The 21,365-nt window shown below is 38.6% G+C and overlaps 4 protein-coding genes across 8 annotated transcripts; 1 reads left to right on the forward strand and 3 right to left on the reverse strand.

Annotated features, from left to right (window-relative positions):
* Positions 1-298: 298 nt before the first annotated feature.
* On the reverse strand, positions 299-7,629 carry LOC112187608 (alpha-mannosidase At3g26720). 2 transcript variants are annotated; one of them, XM_024326476.2, is made up of 25 exons: positions 7,108-7,629; positions 6,788-6,962; positions 6,571-6,690; positions 6,389-6,472; positions 6,228-6,299; positions 5,931-6,044; positions 5,708-5,808; positions 5,519-5,612; positions 5,261-5,428; positions 5,074-5,163; positions 4,480-4,545; positions 4,302-4,358; positions 3,712-3,931; positions 3,454-3,596; positions 3,201-3,269; positions 3,039-3,098; positions 2,674-2,925; positions 2,395-2,460; positions 1,876-1,988; positions 1,671-1,755; positions 1,395-1,505; positions 1,226-1,321; positions 1,085-1,132; positions 901-969; positions 299-813 (listed from the first exon to the last, which is right to left on the reverse strand). In XM_024326476.2, the coding sequence occupies exons 1-25, from the start codon at positions 7,488-7,490 to the stop codon at positions 592-594; spliced, it is 3,078 nt and encodes a 1,025-aa protein (XP_024182244.1). In that variant the 5' UTR covers positions 7,491-7,629; the 3' UTR covers positions 299-591. The 2 variants fall into 2 exon arrangements, with proteins under 2 accessions (XP_024182244.1, XP_024182245.1); XM_024326477.2 differs by having other exon boundaries at positions 2,674-2,913; positions 7,108-7,628.
* Positions 7,630-7,820: 191 nt separating this feature from the next.
* On the forward strand, positions 7,821-9,676 carry LOC112187614. The gene is made up of 2 exons (XM_024326485.2): positions 7,821-8,311; positions 8,667-9,676. The coding sequence occupies exons 1-2, from the start codon at positions 7,901-7,903 to the stop codon at positions 9,534-9,536; spliced, it is 1,281 nt and encodes a 426-aa protein (XP_024182253.1). The 5' UTR covers positions 7,821-7,900; the 3' UTR covers positions 9,537-9,676.
* LOC112187610 (histone-lysine N-methyltransferase, H3 lysine-9 specific SUVH4) lies at positions 9,627-15,497 on the reverse strand. Of its 4 annotated transcripts, none has more exons than XR_005806690.1 (18): positions 15,364-15,497; positions 14,824-15,201; positions 14,645-14,725; positions 14,496-14,561; positions 14,337-14,391; positions 14,045-14,154; positions 13,599-13,775; positions 13,078-13,176; positions 12,787-12,885; positions 12,392-12,441; positions 12,218-12,306; positions 11,869-12,028; positions 11,650-11,755; positions 11,347-11,529; positions 10,565-10,801; positions 10,357-10,470; positions 9,858-9,974; positions 9,627-9,772 (listed from the first exon to the last, which is right to left on the reverse strand). XR_005806690.1 is itself a non-coding variant. In XM_040514838.1 (17 exons), exons 1-16 carry the CDS (start codon positions 15,451-15,453, stop codon positions 10,357-10,359), a joined length of 2,094 nt encoding a protein of 697 aa, XP_040370772.1. In that variant the 5' UTR covers positions 15,454-15,497; the 3' UTR covers positions 9,975-9,993. The 4 variants fall into 4 exon arrangements, 2 of the variants coding, with proteins under 2 accessions (XP_040370772.1, XP_024182249.1); XR_005806689.1 differs by having other exon boundaries at positions 9,858-9,990; XM_040514838.1 differs by lacking the exons at positions 9,627-9,772; positions 9,858-9,974 and adding an exon at positions 9,975-9,993.
* Positions 15,498-18,147: 2,650 nt separating this feature from the next.
* Positions 18,148-19,034, reverse strand: LOC121051731 (secreted RxLR effector protein 161-like). Its single transcript, XM_040514839.1, has one exon. It carries the CDS (start codon positions 19,012-19,014, stop codon positions 18,277-18,279), a length of 738 nt encoding a protein of 245 aa, XP_040370773.1. The 5' UTR covers positions 19,015-19,034; the 3' UTR covers positions 18,148-18,276.
* Positions 19,035-21,365: the final 2,331 nt, after the last annotated feature.

A 21,365-nucleotide genomic window follows, 5' to 3' on the forward strand; every position in this document is an offset into this window, starting at 1 on the left:
AATGAAAAACTATATCAGTCATGATCTTCTATTTTGAATTTTCAGTACTTATCTTTCTCTAATCCCTAATTCCCTACCCTGTACGAGCAGTAACTACTGATTTTTGTTTTTCTTTTTGGCCCCTGTACCTACTACTACTATGATTGCCAGGTGAACATTATTTATTTGCCTACCAATATTCAACTTCATATATTCTTCTCCCTCCAAATTCCAATTTCCAACCCAAAATAAACCTATATTCTTCATTTTGGCGCTATCGGTTTGCTAGGATGCGCTCAAACAAGGGGCAAGGTGCGGATACATAAAATCGTTTCTTGCTTTTCCAGTGTGACATTATTGGGCATTCAAGTTAGAACACAGAGTTGAGACTTGAGAGGCACCTAATCAGGGAAGCACCAGTTAAACACCTAGAGGTATCGAAAACCGCTACACAGCATGTGAGTGAGTGATTGCTTCCTTTTCCTCTTATTTTCATTCTTTCCTCTTTCAAACCGCTATACAAAAAGCATTTACTATTACAATGATACAATCTACAGCAACAACTACGTGGTCGACCCAGGAGCTCATGCAATTGCGGGCTTTCTTCCGGACTCAGGAACCATACATATGGAGGTAATCCAAGTCAATAAGGAAAGTGCGAATTTCCATTGGTGCTAGTTCCACCACCAGTTTTGCAGGGTCAACAGCGCCTCCCCTCGCCACCTTAGACTCTTCGGCCGTGGCAGAACCTTCCACTTTCCAAACTAATCTCCTCTTCTCCATTTCAGCTCTTTCTTGATTGGCAGATAAACTCATCTCTGTCACTTTGCTGATCTGAAAACCAACAAGAGGAACCAAGTTAAATTACGTTTTTCACTGAAAACAACAACACTCAGCATTCGGAATCCTTCATTTACACACCTTCTTCCTTGGAAACAACTTTCTTAGTTCCACATTTGCCAATACAGAATAGTCCTTGTCCTCGCCAGTCTTCAAACAAATCAAACAGCCCACAAGATCCATGAATTTCAAATATCTAGAGCATTCAAATGGAAAACAGGGTGTGGACAAGTAAAACTGAGAACGAGTAGGAGAGAGTCAAGACCTCGTATAGGTGAGCCAAACGAAGCAGTACTTTCCCATTTTCAAGTTCCTGCAATTTTCAAAATATAAACATACCGATTAATAACATGGCAGACTAACAGCCAAAATATGGTTATGGACTCATGAGGCAGCCCCCACTTACCTGGAGGGTTATCACAGCAACATTGTCTGGTAAGGCATAGGAAGGGTCAATTCCAGAAAATGTTGATACATGAGAATTCATCCAATCATTTCCTTCCTGCAAAAATAAATATCACTACTTTTGCACATACGCAGACAAATCACTTAATCAACTTCAATCATTGTCTCACCTGTTCGGTGAAGGCCAATAAAAGTGGAGCACTTATCTCTTGGCCAGCTGTGCGACGCCACTTAGAACCTTCTCCAACAGGATCGATTCTGACATAAAACTTCCCTTGGATCTGCAAAATGGCATTTAACCAATAACATGATATATACAACATCACAGTTGGCAGAAGAAAATCGCTCAATGGGGAATGGAGGGAGATGTCATTCTTTAATTCAATGTAAGAAAGAATCAATTCCTAGCTTAATGAAGTATTCTTTTGAGATGAAAGTATGCTTACAGTTAAACCTTCACACTTCTCAGAAACGCAAACCGTTTCATTTAGTATCTCGCCAACACCTCTGATATCATCATGAGTTAGCCTCCTACAAAATACAGAAGCATTTAAGAGCTAACGACAACAAAAGAAATCCTAATTTTATAGATAATACGCATTAAAATAGTAAATACTAGTTTTTCAACAGGAAGCAATCAAAGACAAAAACCTGTGGAGCATCAGCTCTACTTGACCATCTACTAAGCTAGATCCTCCCACTGCACGATCAACCAAGACTGAAAGTTCTGTAGTGCTATCTTGCACATAAATTCCAAGATTAATCTGAAAGATGGTCAAAAAAAGGGGGAATGTTAAAGAAGGTGAAGAAGACATCACATTAAATGAGCTTGAGGAGCTTAACACAATTAAGAATACGGTTGGGGATGGAAGAGATTGCTTGCATCCAAGCCGACATCATAACCCAACCCAAAGCCAGAAAATAAAATCTTATTACTTGACACAAATTGAACTATTTATGATGGGATTCGATTAAGTTGGCACTAAGTTTTATAACTTTGAGTTTAAAAACAACAATCTTATAGTTTAATTACCAACAGGCCAACAATGAGGCCAAAAAGACAAGTGCAAATCAATGATTTAGATTAGAGACTGAATGTGAATATGTGATACAATAACAAGATATCAAATCAATCAAGAAAGTCTCAATCTGCCACAAAGGATAACATACCGGGTAATAATTTCCAGCAATTGGTTGGTTCACTTGTAGGTCCCAATCTGTCCTGAAATCTCGAATCTGTCAATCATTCAACAGTAACGAATTCAGTTACCCTTGTTACCTTGCATTTCACATTTCTCTATTGCGATTTTCATCCATTATACTTAGTCAGACAGACAGGTTAAGAAATACCTATACTACACTGTTTCAAACTCTAAATGATAAGTAACGAAACTAAAACTCACAAGACCACAACATATCAAATAATAACACATCACAATATTAAAATACCCGCTTAATGAAGTCGCGACCATTGGAATCTGTGTAGAATGTCTTATTGGTCTTCATGGCTGTTGTAAGTTGAGTTGTGATTTCTTTTCCAATACCATCATCCACGGGTATAGGCCCAATAGTGAACTCTACTTCAGCATGCTCCTTTCCTTTGTATAACCTTGTAATCTGAGATACCCATGGATTGATCTGCTGATGCACTTCATCCAATAATGGGCCTCGCATCACAGTGAGAGAAACCTGATAAAGATACTTAAACATTTGATTATTCTCAGGAATCCAGTGCCTGTAAGTGATTAATTAGTAGCAAAAGAACATTCTTCACTGAAAAGAAAAAATTAGTTAAGTCCAATTAGTATGATTACCTTTTCTTCAGATTTTATAACAACTGTGCCATTCGGTCTAAATACATATGCCCCAGAGGCCTTCAGAAAAAATTTAAAATATCAAAATGATAATCAACCACAAAACAATGTTTAAGTATTTAATCACGAAGGAAGTTTACAAGATATTTTGTGTTTGACTACCTGAGGATCTTTGTCAGTTCCATCGTTTCCAGTATAATAACTATATGATTGTTCAGCAACCGCTGTAACCTTCCATTGTGAAAATGAGCAACAGAAGTCAAAATTATGAATGGGGGAAGAAATATGAAAGGAAAAGAAAAGGAAAAAGAGGCATATTGATCGGTGGTTTCTATAACCATAGTAACCATAATTATAAACCATATCAACTAAATAAAAAGTATACAATGAAACTGAATCCTGGAAGTATAGGTACCATATTTCTGCTGTTAATATAACGAGCAAGCTTTCCTTCTGCAGAATAAAGTAGCTTTAAACTCCCTTGCCCAACTTGTATGGTCTTATTTGTATTTCCTTCTGATGTGTATACTTTGGAGATAGTTGAGCTTCGATCTTTATCTGAAAAGTAGAATAATATAACTTCAAAATGTTTTGTCACTGACCTAGAAAGATAAATTAACGTTTATCATACTTTACATGAACAATGCATTAACTATTAGCAATATCCCCTAACCTGTCTGATTTGCACTTGAGACAATGTAAGAGCTGAAACCAAGTGGTGGTACCGTTACTGAAAAAGCTAACCAATATTTGGGCAGTTCACTTGGGGTAATACCCAAATATGCTCGGACATAGTAACTTCTTAATTTCAAAGTGGCATTTGAGAGAGGTAAAAGCTGAGCATCAATTTTTCTTTGGCTAGAATCCTGAACAGTGACCCTTTCATTGGAAACCTGCAATAAAATTTGTCTCGCAGTTAGCCATATACAAGTAAACACCCAATTTCAGGTATCCAAGTATTTCTACCAAGTATATTGTAAATTAAATCCATAAAAAGGAACAAGGTTGTTTTAGATGATACAGCATGTATTCTTCAACGTCTATTGAACATAATACTGAATAATGACTATCGTCTTAATATGTAACCCAAGAATGCAAATTTTAACTGTCATACAAACAAAGTAGAAGAAAACTGTTGATATGACAATGAAAGATTCTGGAACAGTATAAATTACGGATACGAAGGAAGAAAATAAAATTTCAAAAAAAAAAACAAATCACTATGCTTAAAAAGAAAACAGAATAAGGTTACTCAGTACTCACAGGGATCCATATTACTTCCTCTCTCTTCCAACCAAGAGGATTGTAGATAACAACAACCTACAAAATGGTGTGTGTATCTATCATATACATACATTATAATAAAAAGATAAGAAAATGTCAGCTCTGAATCTTCACATTGATGTGGGTGTACAGCTTAGAAGGTTAACAATATGCTTACCAAGCTTTTCCCATCGGATAAAGCAGTTTCTGATGGAGGACAATAACTGATGTTTAGAAGAGGGCACTGCCAACAAATCCACAAGATAGAAATCAAAAGATGCTCAACTAAAACTCTCCTAAATAATGTAAACAATACATCCTTAAAGTAAAGTTCACTATACGGTGAATGAAAGAATGGCTAAGATAAAACTTTGCGAGCCAATATTAATCATTTTGAATAGTTATGACAGGGGGGGGGGGGGGGGGGCATGGATTTGAACTTGGCACTTCCTCATCAGAGGAGAGTCAACTAACTAGGCTAATCCCACTTAGGTGTAGTTTGTTAACTCTTCAAGTGCACAAAATACTTTGTCCTCATCATGTTATCCTCATGGATGTCTAACTAGTATAACATGAATGAGTTGCATGCTATGTTGAATACAATGCTGTGATTCTCTTTCTTGTAAAGCAAATACTAACCAGTGTGTTAGTAAATAAGTAGGTGTAACCATTCTGATGTCACTGAACTTTAAAAGGATGGTGAGATATTAACTATTACCATACATATAAGGAACCTAATCAAAAAGAAAGTTTGTGACTAACGATAAATTACCTGTTCAAATTTTGTGGCTATGCGCTTCTGTCCAGAACTTGGTTCTGACTCAGAAAGGTAAGCAAGAGAAGAGGCGACCAACTTTTCAGCCTGCAGACAAATGTGAAAGGACATAAAAGACTTTCAGATCATCTTTAAATACCAACAAAATACAGATGGTGTTATTGCATGGTAAAATGATTTGCACCTCCAAATAACCTATTGATAATCGCATTGCATAATCAGCAGCAACATGCTGTCGTTGTGTACCACTAACTGCATCATGATGTTGAACAATAGCCAAAGCATCAGCTAATGCATCAGTATTTGCTCCAGAATCACTCCTGCCTTTGAAGAATTCCAACTGCCTTGCTGCCTATCAACAGAACAAAGAAAGCAATAGATGATTAAAATCTACCTACCGGATATTGTTGAATCACTTCATGAAAAGTGAGCAACATCTTACCAGATAGTAACCACTCAAACTTCGGACATAACCTTTAAAGGCCGGACGACTTGTAAAATAACCGGTCCAATATGCATTTGGATGATCCGCATATCTGAAATTGGTGTAATCCTTTTAGAAATCTAGATTTAAAAATGTAGGTAACATATGTAGGATAAAAAACTAAAAATAAAAGTTTGTCGAACTCACGGAAAGAAATCATCAGTTTTCAGAGGCCATTGCTCATCTGCTGCATATTTTGCATCAGTGTAGATTGATGGAGTTGAATAAAATGCATTGACACGCCCATCCTAATTTTCCAAATGTAGCCAATTAAAAATTAATACACTCCCAAAGTGTAATGGATGGGATGAAAGATATAAAAGATTTCTTCTTACTACAGTCATCGTCTACAAAATCCTACAACAATTACCTTGTTGACATAATGAATGAATTTGTCCATCTGCCTGAACCATGAATTTCCATATTGGTAGCGAAAATCTGTCCCCATGGTCCACATAATATGATTTGTTCTTGTCACATTAGCCTAAGAGAAAAGATTGTTACTGACTGCAACTAACAATCAATTTTACAAATCCAGATAGACAGAAATACACTTTTTCTATTCTACCTTTTGACAAGAGTGTAGTACTTAATAAACCAGAGAGGAAAAGGACATGTCAAGTAAGCGGAAAATCAAAGTTTTAATAAGAATATAGTTTAGTACTACCTGAGCTAAAGCAGCTGCAACAAAGTCATTGACTCGCTCTTGAACATTGTAGTCAAACAGGAGAATGTCATCCTACAACCAAATTTCCCATGTGAAAATGGTGTTCAAGAGTATCATAATGAAACCATTGCATACAGGTGAATTCCTTTTGCGCGACTTACCTGAATAGGAGGTGACACATCATTTATTTCAAATACGAAACCATCTGGAGGATCATAGTGCCTGGGGAATACGCCAGTGAAAATCTGCAAACGGGTGAATTCCAAAATAGATGAATGTGCAATAAATATAAAAACAGAGATGTGAAGAAGAACGAACAGAGTTATATTGCAAAGCCACTGACCTGTGAAGATGCAGCAAGGGACTTAGAACCCTGCCATATAACCTCAAGAGTCTTATCCCTGAGCCGGACTGCTCTATCTTGGTAATCAATTCGAGCGAAAAAGAGGGAATCGAAACCTAACTGCAGTGAACAGGAGGTGGCAAATGTAAAAATACATGGACAATGGATGAAAGGAAGTGGCAACTTGTTGTGGTCTAGGCATATGGGAAATAAATACCTCAGCACCAAGCAAGTAAGCTTGAACAGCAGAATGGCCAAAAGGATCAATCTGCCAGCCAACTCGAGGAGTCAGACCAAACTCTTTCAGTATAAATTGATGCCCTAGGGTAGTCTGATCAATCAAGTCAATGTAATGCGGGGTGGCCTCGTCGTGCATACACATGCCCCCATTTCTTCAAAAACAAAACCAAACCAAACGAAACTTGTACCAATCAATTTCTCACTTCCTTAATTATCAAAAAAGGAAATTTCCAAGTAATCAAGGGAAATTGAAAATGGGAAAATGAATTAAAACAGGAAATAGTAAGGAGAGATTACATGAACTCGAGTTGACCGGAGGTGACCAGGTCCTTGACTTTGATCTTCATAGCAGGGCTTTGCTGTCTCCACCATCTCTGAAAGAATGCAATCTCAACATAGATGAACTTGCGATTCTTGTCCTCCAATAAGGCAGAGATGACAGAGTCAATGACGTTCTGTACACAAGCACCTCGAATTGAATTGTTGGCGCCCACGTAGTACTGGTCCACCGTCTTAAGCCACCCGACGTCGTCGTGAGAGTGAGGAACCAAATGAACGTTGAGTTTCTCCGGGACGATCCCCGCCGTCGTATTGTAAGCTATGTACTCCGATCTTGCGGGTAGCAACTGTGCCAATAAGACCGCCACCAGCAGCATCGCCCACGCAGTAGAAGAAGCCATAACTACTACACGAGAAAGGAGCTTTAGAGAGTGAAGCGAATGAGAGAGAGAGGGCTTTGCTTCTCAGCGATCATCACTTGAATTAAAGACATCTCGGAAGGAAGGCAGGCGTGTCTTTTTGCCATTTTTTCCTTCATCGAAAAATGAAAGCGATGGTTTTTTTTTTTTTTAACAAATTAAATTAAATTGAAGTCCCCAACGGATAAGTGACTTGTCAACCAACTCATGTAGCGCCAATTTTGCTAACAGGCTTTCAATTGACCCGGCCCATAATCAGGCCAGGCAGCCCAGGCTCAAAGGTTTGGACCAGGAAAGAACCCGGAACCGTTCTTTCTATATTTGGAGATTTCCTGAAACGTCGAATAGAACTCAAAACCCTAAAATATTTTTGTGGATTTGAGAATTGAAGCATGGAAGAGAGTTTCAGCGTTCGAGTAAGCAAAACGTTCGATATTCTAGATGGCTCATCACCATCAGCGACAGCGAGTGCTCCGTCTTCGTCGCTGTGGTCCCTAACAGGTGAGGAAATCGAGAAGAGAGAATGGAACAGGGACAAGGGGAGCCCCGAACCCCAACCCCGACCCTGCAACCCAGATTCAAATTCAAAGGACGATTTCTTCGGTAACGAGCTGGAGAAGGACCTTCTGGACCTTGACGACGACGACGACGATGACGTGGAAGAAGAAGAAGAAGAAGACGAGGTGGTGGAGGAGCAATCTGCTAAGCCTAAGCCGAAGCCGAAGCCTATGCCGGATGATTATAACGAGGAGCAGTGGCAAATTAAAACCTGCATTGGCTTGGACTGTACTCTCGACCACGAGGTAACCTTGCTCTCTCATTCTAACAGTTTCATTTTCACTTCCATTCTCCAGTGTGTGTGTGTGTGTATGCATGAATGGGTCATTTTATATCTATTGTGGCCAAAGTAAAATGATCGCAACGATTGGTTTGACCTAGTTATGCTTAGTGCCTTATTCTAATTTATAATCAAGTGAGTAGGCTTATATTGCAACCTTATGGCGTCTGGTGATTTCTTAGTCATTAATTTCAATTGGTCAATGGGACAGAATGACAAGTTGTTTGTGTATAACATGAGCTTTCTCAGCTTTTAAGTATCTCTGACTTGCTTAAGATCATTTGGGACTAGCTGTAACCTGTATGAGTATCTGTGTGCAGGAAGAGGAAGATGAATTTGACAAAGTGGCTGTTGGCAAGGGAAATGCTGCAGACCGCTTTTATATGAAGGATGTAAATGACTATCCGATAGACATTGATTCTCAATACGAGGTTCCCAATTCATTGAACGATTTCACTAGAGACCCTCGCGCCAATCACCTAGCAGCTAAGATTAGACTCCAACTGGATGCAGAAGCAGCTCGAAAAATTGACTCCCTGCGGGTCTCTCGGAACACTGCACCATCCGGTGCTATAGCTGATGAATTCGTCCCGTCTGAAGATGCTATCAACCTGAAATCAATTTTGAAGAGGAAAAATGATGAGCAGTTAGGCTCATCTAAATCACAAAAGCGTGTTCGGTTTGACCCTGAGTGTAAAGATGATTGCGATCAAGAGCCTGATGGATCCAAAGATATACCTGTGAAAAGCCTTTCAGGTGAAGATCATGTGTCTGCAGTTCCAGATTACATACGGAATCCATCAAGATATACACATTATACATTTGATTCATCAACTGACATGGATGAGGAAGCTAACAGGCAAGCCTATATGGATTTCCGTAATCTTTTGGGGATGTCAAATACTACGGATGCAGAAGTTTCAAAACCGATCATATTCACACCAAAAAAGAAATCAACTGATGCGACAATGCTAGAAATTGATGGGGAGTCGGAGAGACCAGTAGGTGCTAGTAAGGAATCTGCGTCTTACAGAGTCGTGCCAATTGCTATTGCAGCCAGGGATCACGAAGACAGTGATGTGTGTGCAATGGATGAAGATGAACCAGATATAGAAACCAGTGGAAGAACAAGTTCACAGAGGATTGGCCGCCAGTTTCGTACAAGAACCAGTTTAGAGTTGGATGAGTAATTGTTTCATTATAGATTGGCATGTGAAATTTCAACAGGATACAATGCCTTTTTTAGTGTTGTATTGATGTATTTGCCTATAACTAACTGATTTCACAGGTTTAGGTTTTCAATGATTGAATTAACGTTGTTTACCCGTTAGTTTTGCATATCTGGTTGTCGTAATCCATGCGAGTATGACCGTCTCTTTACTATTGTGGCCCTAATCCCTTGAGTTTCCCATGCTTGAGTTCAACCCTGTTACCAATTGCACTGCATGTCTGTATTAGGTATTTAGGTTCAACTAATATATGATAGGATTAAGAACACAGTATAATTAGACCTTATAGCAGTGCAATTGGCTCTGGAAGCACTAAGATCTGAAGAATCCTTTGTCAACTGCGGACAGCTGCATAGGGTTGGTCCTGGCGTCCTGCTGTGGCAGAGGTTTCAGCTGCCCCTACAAAACAATTCAACTGCTATTACTTAAGCAGTTGAAGAAATTTCCGAGTCAATCACTTGACTGGTATTGCTGACTTCTGCAGCTCTATTAACCAACCCACATTTTGGGAGCACAGTTAAATGAACAATCCATCAGACGCAGAGCAAGATTACTTGCTTTTCATTAAAATTGTCAACTTCCTCTTCACATCTGATTTACAGAACAGTATTCCAGTTACAAAAAGAGTCAATAGATGACTTCTAAGTGCATTTCAAGCACAATCTCCCAGAGAAGGACATTAAGTTAGATCGAGTTTGATGGAACTACAACTAGAAACACAATAAACACATAGCTCGTAGTTCCAAAATCAAAAAGCAGTTCATTGGAATATGTTCATCACCTAGAACAAGCGTTTCCTGCAACCTGCTGCACCACAGTGGCAAAACATCTTCTTTACCTTCCCATCAGGGCCCAAGACACTATCAAGGGCGTAACCGTAGTCATATGTCAGCTCCTATCAGAAATCAACAAAAATGTCAGTTACTCTGAAATTTAGCTTAAGAACCAAGACACTAGAATCTGGCTCACAATAAAAAATTTATTGAGACCTGCAAAGGAGGTATGTTGTCTGCTGCAAACAGCATTACTCGAGCTAGTTTGATGTCATGGTGTGAACTCAAGACACACTGAACAAACAGATTAGGCTCACAACTGTGGTTTATAAATCTGGCAATATTTCCATTAGAACCAGCATCAATGCAGTACTCTGGCACATTATCAGATCTATGATCATCAGGCCTCTCCAGTGAATTAACTGTTGGTATGCATACAGCTTGTGATCGCCTCTGTCAAAAATAATAAATTACTTTAATCCCTTTCAAGTTTCACCAAGTGTAAAGAAAATAATCATAGTATTGATAGATAATAAACATATCGTCAAATAACAGAAGCGTAATTGAGATAATCACATGGTATATGGATAGTTATTCATCACTCATACCAACAAGATCATTTGGGAGACAGTGGTATAAAAAGAGCCAGATGTGTGCACTGTTCAGCCTAGAAATATTCCTAACAATAAACCAAAAACAAAAAATAATGTCTCTCATTGTTTGGCTACTTTTTACTATCAAAATGCTCAGGGATCCAAATACATCATTATTGAAATTTCTTCCATACATTAAAAGCGACATAAACATTAAGAAAGCTTGTAAATAATTATATATATCACAGAATTCATTGGTATTGTGAGGCCAGATTCTTGCATGCATAAGGTGTTGACAGTTACCAGAATAATGTAATTTATCAAAGGCAAGTAGCTACTGACAGACTTCAAACTGGAAATGACCGGACATGTATGCAAAATTTACTACAGTTGCAGCGACAATACCTCCCTCCCATCAAGCCCCTTCATTGTTTGCAAGCAATCAATGTCAAAAATGTAATAATTCTCCGAGGCACTATCCACATCTTCTGTCCTGCGAAGTATTCCTACATACTCACAAACTGGTGCCCCAGCAGGTATAAAATCCCAAGATCTAACTGCCCACCCTTTCATGGGCGTTCGGAAAACCTGCTAAGATCAAACATTACAACATTCATATTCTGTACATATGCCACTCTGACACAAGTCAGAAAGTACTCAGGTGTGTGTGTCTCCATGTGATGAAAAATAGCTGTAGTGAAACACAACCTCAAATCGGTACTTGAGCCCCCTCTGAGAAGTACGGTTGACACAAGAAGGTCCACAACCACATTTTGGCCCACATTCAAACACTACATCCTTGGCTTCAATTAATCTGGAAGGTAAAACAGAAACAAGTACAGTATTAGAAAATGAAATACCATAAACCACTTAATATTAGATGTTTATGTAGCATTTCTAGGATAGCATGTTTGATGCAATTCTCACCTGCCACCATCACGGTGGACATACGGAAAGTCAGAGCCGTTAAGTTTGGCACATTCGCAGGTCTTGGAATCTACACAACTTCCTTTGCAATTGCATCCAGTGGCATCTGTGGGAAGCTTCACGTTTTTTGCAACTTGAATAGACTTGCAATACGTGTAACCTGAAATTGAGGGATATAAAAAGATCCATGAAAAAGTTCCACCATTGCAACTGAAGAGGGCAAAGTAATTTGATAAGGAAGAATGACCCAAATCCCCAAGACAACTCGATGAAATTTGAATTCCAACTTGCCTATAAACACTCTTTTATCTAAGTAACAAGTATTACTCCATAAACATGATCAACTTGCCTGTAGGAGCAACAGGCGGATCATCGACCAAATTGGTAGCTGGAATGGCAATATCCTCTAGACCCCCAGTTATGTCCTCGCACACCAACCTTAGACAATAAAACAACAGAAAGTATCACAAGCTGAATTGCAACTCAGATTTCAATTATTTTTAATGAATTATTCTCCAAATACCCGCGTATTTCTGATATAGATTGTGGTACACGTCCATTAATAAATTGAACCTGTCAGACGAGTTAAAAATCATATTAAAGAGAGACCAAAATCTAACCCAAAAAAAAAAATGCTTACTGGTTCACCATACCAGACTGGACAATATGAAAATGAAAAGAGAGATCACAAATCCATAACTTAGAACACCCATATAGATAGCATATAATATTGGATTTAAAGCACAACTAATGAAAATTGAAAAAGAAAAAATGGAAAAGTGGAACCAAAATGTTGGTGAAAAATAGATAGAGGAATTAAAGCAACTGCCATAGAATGACAAAATAACATTATGGATCTAAAGCAAGTTTTAGAGGAAGAGCACAGAAAAAAAATACTATAAAAAGTATTAGTATGACCTGGTTGGTGGTTAACAGTGGCTGCCCCTCAAGCCGCTTAAGACGATACTTAAAAACAGTAAATCCAGAAATACCCTTCTCTGCCCAATACTTCACAACCTTTAAAACAAAAGTTAAACTTAATCAGAACAAAAAATAAATCTACCACTTCAGTATTTGTAATTACAAAAAGCAACTCTTTTATATCTTGCAAATTCAGTAGAAAAAGAAGCAAACAAGGTGTATTGAAATATAAATTTTGTGTATGTAATAGACAAAACAAATTGCAGAGAAAATGCTTCAGCTATTTACCTTGTACAGTCCATCATAAGTGTAAATTTTGCCACAGTAACTACTTTTACAATCATGGCCACGGACTACTCTAACAGGTACATCTTGTTCCACACAATTCTGCAATAAGGTGAAGAACATGTGAACTTCTTAGATAACCCTTCCAAACACACCTCTAAACATGTGTTTAATGCATTTCAATAAGACCCATGGCCAAAGGATCCAGATCCACAGTTTGCTAGTATTTTTGTGACCATTATAGAAGAGATAAGACCAAAAACATAAGGTAAACCAGCAAAAAAATGATAAGGTTCAATTTTGAAGGAGATAATGATAATTTAAAACCATTCGTTTAAGTTCCTCTTACATACACACACAAACGGATGATATATGTTTAAAGAGTTATGGCTATGAGTGTCTGATGTGGCAAACTTAGTTGTAGGCACAGCAAAATCAAATAAAACATGTGAATGAATCAAAAGCTACCATTCCAGTGAGATAAGAGGACAAAAGCATCAACTAGAAGAATCTCAAATACACACCTTGAGTGCCAAATTACCACGTTCTAGAACTTGATCTCGAAATTGACGCTTATCACCTGTCAAATTATGTCCACCTTGACCAGTATACACAACTTCCTCAGCATTGTCCAAATCATCTTCATACATGCCTGATATAACAATAGCAACTGCAAGTGGCATTGTATAGTTGCTGTACTTCTGCAATTTCAACACAGAAGGAAATCTGAAATCGCCTCAAGTAAAAAACGAAATTAATCAGGCCATCATAAGAGCCCAGAAAAGAAGGATTAACACATGGTTGTTAGGACAATCACCAAACTAGATAAACATCAACAATAAAAGATATATACTCTTTAGAAAACAGCCTCCAAAAAAAAAATACAAACAAAGAAATAGATATCAGTTATGCTTTAGATAACTGTTTGTGCTTGAGCATTCTGGTCGAAAGAGTAAGATATATGTATTACCCCTTTACTATAGGACTGGCCCATATAATCAATCCCGTTCAGCCAGTGGCTGTGGAAACCAACAGCAACCATTTCAGCCCGAGAATAGAACTGATGCCCGACATCAATACCTGTCATCCAGAGCAACTTCAGCACCCATAAATAAAAAGCTTTCAGAAAAGACATAAAGTGTACATATCTCATAGTAAAAAAAAACATCTGTACTTTTACAATCTCATAAACATATGAAAATGTCTTGCAGTCAACATAAGCACAGGGAATTTAGAAAATTAACCAAGTGAGAGCCACAAACCTGGAATGCTTCCAAATCTTTTAGAAGGAAACAAAATTTCTTTTTCGTCATTCATCTGCCAGAGTCATTAGTGCAGATTACATGAGACTATTGTAACCATGAATACTAAAACCATCAGACATCCATTAGGTTTTAAAGATTAAGATGATGGATACTTGCCTTGGTTAATGCCTTCAAATCAGGTCGTTTTGCCACCTTTGTATCTGCCTTCTTCAAATCACCCTTCTGCAGAAAATGTAAATGTGTGCATTACAGTGAGATACCCAATGGAAGACCTAATAAATCTCGAGACACAGAGAAAAGCTGACCTTGGATTTTTTTGCACCTCTCTTTGCAGCTCTGGAAGCTTTCTTCTGGGCTTCTGCTTTCACCGCCCTCTTCTCTTCTTCCTGAAATTGGATTGCTAAGAGTTCATTCCAACACAGATACATGAAAAAATTGAAATAATTGGGAGCTCAAAGGAGAGGGGAGGGGAGGGCAGGTTTACCTGTACGAAATAGAGATAATGCTTGTTGAACAACCTGAGGGTCTCTTTGACCCTAACACGGTCACTCTTCTCAACCGAGTCAGTGGCCTTTGGGAGCTCCTCCGAGTCGGCAACCTCTCCGGTTTGCCTACCCCTGACATTTGCTTGTTTCTTTCTGGGGCCCTGTTCGTTGTCATCGAGTAATTCCACTCTCTGGCGGACGAGAAGTTCCTTTTGGGGTTTCTGCTTGACCTGGAGGCGAGAGCTGACTCTCCTCTTCTTCGGCGAGGAATTGTCCTCGGAATGTGGGTTTGCAGCAACGTCGATGGAGCTCTGAACGGAACCCACGCCCTCCAGCGATTGGACTACCATTTTCCACCGCCAGAAGCGAGAGGGAGTCTGAGATTTTAGGGTTTACAAGCAGGAGACAGAAGAAGAAGAAGAAGAAGAAGTTAAATATTATAAAAGTGGGAGGGGTGGCAGATTTTGGGAGCAGAGAGAGAGAGAGAGAGAGCGTGTGTAATTGTTTGTGCGCTCACTAGTTATGGAAGGGCCCCTTACTTTTGTGTTATTCCCGCCTCCTTGCCTCTTCATCTCCCTCCCTCCACTTTGAACGCTCCTCAGATTAGCCAAACCAAATTCACTCCCCATGGTGTACAGCAATTAGTTAATTACCTTTTCTTTTCCTTTTTTCAGAATAAACAGTAATTACCATTTTCTTCTATTTTAAGAAAATAGGGTCCTCGACCCAAAGCACCAAAATTGGCAAAATCATCCTTACCTCAACAAGAGATTTTTATTCACACCAACCCATTTTAAAATAAAATGACGATATTACCCTCAACCCAATTAAAAAACTACCATCTGTCACTCATCATCCTTCTCTCTATCTCCTCCCTCTCTCTGTGCAGACCGGTGACAGCTCTCTCTCTCTCTCTCTCTCTCATCCCTCTCCGATCTGGCGATATCTCTCTCTCTCTATAGACTGGTGGCAGCAGGAAGCGGAGTCTGGCCATCTCCGATCCAAACGTCTGGCCATGGCTGCGACTTGCAAGAACGTCCGGCCATGGTTGTTCCGGCATTTCCGAGTAGCGCACGAAGCCATCTCTGATCCAAAAGTCCCGCCATGGCTGTTCTGGTGTTTTCGAGTAGCACACGAAGCTGACCTTAGCATGATCCAGTCGCCAGAGCTTCCAACCAACGGAGATGGTGTCGTCGAGGAGGAGGTCAAGGTCACACAATCAGATCAAGTTTCGAGGAGGCTTTGGGCTCGAGCTCCCGGAGGATGTCAGCGACATCATCCACTACCCCTGCCTCGCCGGAAGCCTACTTCCGATCTCGGGTCTACAGCCAAAAAGATGGGAGAATAGGACATGGGTGCCCAGATCATTTTCTGGGTGCCCAAATCATTTTTTTTTTTTTTAAGTAACAGGACAAAAGGAAAGGGAAAAAAGTTTTCAATGTATATTAGGGGCCAATAGACGTCTATTGGAGGGCAATAGACGTCTATTGGAGGGCAATAGACGTTTTTAAATTGATATAATCTCTTCGTTTTTTTTTTAATCAAAGTTTTTTTTGTCTAATTTTAGGAAAATTAGTTTATATTTGAAGGAATGGATGGATTTCAAAACTTTTTAATTAGTGCGGAATTAGTTTAACCATTAAACTACTAACTAAACATAAAATCCATTCCTTTAACCCATGATCTTGGCTTATTGTGATATGTATATAAACATAGCATGCATAGTAAGGAAGAACAAAGAGGGAGTTTATGTTCTACTCACCCTTGGAGCGTGATCTCAATCCGATCCAAGTGAACCACCAAAGTTCCTCTCCTTGATCTCTCCTTGTGTGTGTTTCCTCCACCTTGAAGCACCTTGGATTAAGAACTCCTTCTTGTACTCCTTCTTGTGCTTGTAATCTTCTCTTTGATGTAGTAAGGAAAGCCACAAAAAGATATGGCCTCTAAGGATCTTCACCAAGTGAATCAAGAGATGAAGAAAGATGAAAGAAAAGAAGAAATTATGCAAGTGTTCTTCTTTCCTTTAATTTTGTAATGGACCAAGAAAGAACTCTTTCTCTCTCTCTCTCAAATCTGAAAATAATAGTGTGGAGACACACTTATTCTCTTTGTCCATGCTTTCACTTTTATATAATAGGAAATAACTCCAATTACTAAAAGAAAATATTGACTTTCATAAAGCCAATATTTTGGCTGGTCCATACTTGTTATTGGGCACTAAAAATGTGTCTTGGGCTTTCATTTAAATCTCATTTAGTGAAGCCCAAGTCCACACGAAAAGCCCGACAATCGTTTAGGCCCAATAGGTTCGGTTTTACCCGAAAAACCTAATTATGTCCAAATAATAAATCTAATTAATTATTTGGTCATAACCAACTCTTGTTTAATCTTCTTCATATACAATCTCAAGGATCCACTTATATGGTGTGCGATCTCTTAGGTTCTAATTAACAAGGCAGTGAAGTTTATAGAAACCATTCTATTTTGTTTACGAATCAAAAACTCCATTTTTGATTCTCCCTTATTATTAGGATTATAAATGTTTATTAATCCTCGGGGACTTCACAAGTCATGAGTGACGTCTTGCAACATATCATGACTACCCTAGTTAATGTAGAATGACAAAGAACCTATTCAATTGGAATTACAATACAATACGGTCCTTCTCTAACACTATGTTCTAAATCACATCATCGGGGTATGGAATTGATATGTCAATCCCCTAATGTGATTTTCATTCTTATGTGATTCTTAGAATGTGATTAGAAACTCCTTTTTAATCTCATTCAATGCTTTGGCCAAAGACTTATTGAATCACATCTTTGAACATACACCTTATTTACTTAAGGATAGAGATTCCTTATTGTACACTCACATGTCTCCATGACCGAATTGATTATACCAATGAATGCATCTATTATATCCATTAAGGGACACAATATTATTGCATCATCAAGAAATAATCAATTCACTCATAAGACAACTATGGTGTCTCAGGTCAAAGGACTAATTTGTATTATTGCAATTTAGAGTTCAAGTTTGACATGTAAGTAAGACTCCATACAAGAACTCTAATGATCGCGTTCAGTGTACTCTTTAAATTAAGAGCACCCACATACTTGTATTAGTGTCTCCACACAAATGACAAGAGACATATCATCCTCCATTTTGAGCATACATAGTATGTGCTAGTCTTTCCGGATTATCAATGTCCAAGTGATAATCCTATGACTAGGAACCTTTTAGGATAAGAGTGTGAAAGAGTAAAGGTCTCACACATCTAACTCTTTAGATTACTTTCTCTTTAACTCATATTCCTTGGACCTTGTTCAATCAAATATCAAATATAAGCAATGAACAATAAACTTGCCCTTTTGATTAATAATAATTACAATAATAATTACATCAAAATGATTGTTTTAGGACACAATTCCTTCAATCTCCCACTTGTACTAAACCCAATCAGCCATGAAACGTACACCCATCTTCTCAAGATGTTGTTCTAGCTTTGCTTGTGATAAGGGCTTAGTGAATGGATCTGATATGTTATCAACAGATGCTACTTTGAGAATGTTAATGTCTCCACGATTAACAATCTCCCTTATGATATGGAAGCGTCTTTCGATGTGTTTGGATTTTTGATGAGACCTTGGTTCCTTGGCTTGAGCAATTGCCCCATTGTTGTCACAGTAAAGTGGAATCGGTGACTCAATGGTAGGAACAACATCAAGTTCAGTGATGAACTTTTTCATCCAAACTGCTTCCTTTGCAGCCTCTGATGCTGCAATGTATTCTGCCTCAGTAGTGGAATCTGCAGTAACGCTTTGTTTGCAGCTTCTCCAATTTACTGCACCTCCATTCAAGGTGAAGACAAACCCTGATGTGGATTTTCTGTCATTCACATCAGATTGAAAATCTGAGTCTGTGTATGCTTCCACTTGCAACTCTGATTGCAAATCACCACCTCCATAAACGAGGAATAAATCTTTAGTCCTTCTCAAGTACTTAAGGATATTCTTAACAGCATTCCAGTGTTCTAAACCTGGATTGGACTGATATCGACTAGTTATGCTTACGCCATAACTGATATCAGGTCTTGTGCATAGCATCGCATACATGAGGCTCCCTATTACAGATGCATATGGGATCTTGCTCATCTTTTGCACTTCCTCAATCGTTTGTGGGCACATTTTCTTAGAAAGGTGAATGCCATGTCTGACAGGCAGAAAACCCTTCTTAGTTCCATGTGAAATCTATTCAGCACTTTGTCTATGTACAAGGATTGAGATAATCCAATTAATCTCTTTGATCTATCTCTATAGATCTTTATTCCTAATACATAGGCAGCTTCTCCAAGATCCTTCATAAGGAAGGTCTTGGACAACCAAACTTAATTGAAGATAACATTCCTACATCATTCCCAACAAGTAGGATGTCATCTACATAAAGTACAAGGAACACAACAACACTCCCACTGACCTTCTTGTAAACACAAGGTTCATCCATATTTTGTGTGAAATCAAAAGATTTGACTGCATCATCAAAACTGATGTTCCAACTCCTTGAAGCTTGCTTATATCCGAATAGATTTAACCATGGCAACAGGAGAGAACGTATCTTCATAGTCAATGCCCTCTCTTTGCTTATAGCCCTTTGCCACCAACCTTGCTTTGTAGGTTTCTATTTTACCATCTGAACCTATCTTTTTCTTGAAGACCCATTTGTTTCCAATTGGTCTAATACCAGGTGGAGGGTCAACGAGAGTCCAGACTTGATTGGTATACATAGAGTCAATCTCGGATTCCATGGCTTCTTGCCATTCCTTTGAGTCAACATTTGACATTGCTTCATTATAACTAGAAGGATCATACAGGTTTTCATTGTCACCAAGGAGATTTAACTCCCCAAGGCTTTCATGACACAAACCATACCTCTTGGGAGGTATCCGGATCCTACTAGAAATTCTTGGAGTTTGTGTTATAGTTGGTTCAGGAAGTTGTTCAATGGGAAATGGAGTGTTAGTTTGTGGCTTGTTGGACACTTCCTTGAGTTCTACCATTTGCTCAACATTTCCATCAAGGACGTAGTCCCTTTCAAGGAAAGTGGCATTCCTGCTAACAAACACCTTTTGTTCTTCAGGTTGATAGAAATAATATCCTAAACTATCTTTAGGATATCCCACAAATAAACACTTGCTTGATCTAGCTTCAAGCTTGCCTGCTTCTAGTCTTTTGACATAAGCTGGACAACCCCAAATCTTAATATGATTGAGACTTGGTTTCTTCCCATGCCACATCTCATATGGTGTAAGAGGGACGGACTTGGAAGGCACTTTATTCAACAAATAAATTGCTGTTTGAAGTGCATATCCCCAAAAGGATATAGGTAAATCAGTATAGCTCATCATGGAACGAACCATGTCTAACAAAGTTCGATTTCTCCTTTCAGAGACACCATTGAGTTGTGGTGTTCCAGGAGGAGCTAATGAAGAAACAATGCCTTCTTGTTTGAGATAATCAATAAACTCATTGCTTAAGTATTCGCCTCCTCGATCAGATCTTAGAGCCTTAATACTTCTGTCGGTTTGTTTCTCAACTTCATTCTTAAATTCTTTGAACTTTTCAAAGGCTTCAGATTTGTTCTTCATAAGGTATAAATAACCAAACCGAGAATAATCATCGGTAAAGGTTATGAAGTATGAGAACCCACCTCTACTAATAGTGGACATGGGACCACATACATCGGTATGTATTAGGCCTAGGAGTTCTTTAACTCTTGTTCTTTGTCCACCATAATGTGACTTGGTCATTTTTCCTTTTAGACAAGACTCACAAGTAGGCATAGGATCAGATCCTAATGACTCTAAGTATCCATTTTTGGATAATTTGTGAATTCTATCTTGGCTAATATGACCAAGTTTAAGGTGCCACATCTTAATGGGGTTAACCGTTTCTCGAGATCTCTTAGATCCCAAAGCATTTTCCTTCATACAGTTAATACTACCATCTAAAGCTAGATGAAAGAGACCATCAATAATATTAGCATGACATATCATGCGTTCATTAATAGATACAAAACCACTTAGTTTATCAAAAACTACTCTATAACCATCCTTCAAAAGCATGGAGATGGAGATAAGGTTCTTTATACATATAGGAAGATAAAGACAATTATTTAACTCCAATGTATCTCCTGATGGTAACTTCAAAATATAAGTCCCTACGGCTTTGGCGTCAACTCTTGTGCCATTTCCTACACGTAGGGTGATTTCTCCAGCTTTAAGCTTCCTTGCTCCCACTAGGTCCTGCAACGAAGTGCAAACATGGTGGGATGCACCTGAATCAATTATCCAAGTGGAAGTATTATTAACTGTAAATATCGATTCAATCACATTGATCGTACCTTCTGTTGAAGACTTATTCTTCAAGGATGCAAGATAAGCTTTGCAATTCCTCTTCCAGTGCCCATCTTTGTTGCAAAAGAAACAAATACCTTTTGGTTCCTTTTGTTCCTTCTTCTTCTTCTTTTGGACTACTCCCTT

Source organism: Rosa chinensis, chromosome 2 (assembly GCF_002994745.2).
Source record: "Rosa chinensis cultivar Old Blush chromosome 2, RchiOBHm-V2, whole genome shotgun sequence".
NCBI classification, from domain to species: Eukaryota; Viridiplantae; Streptophyta; class Magnoliopsida; order Rosales; family Rosaceae; genus Rosa; species Rosa chinensis.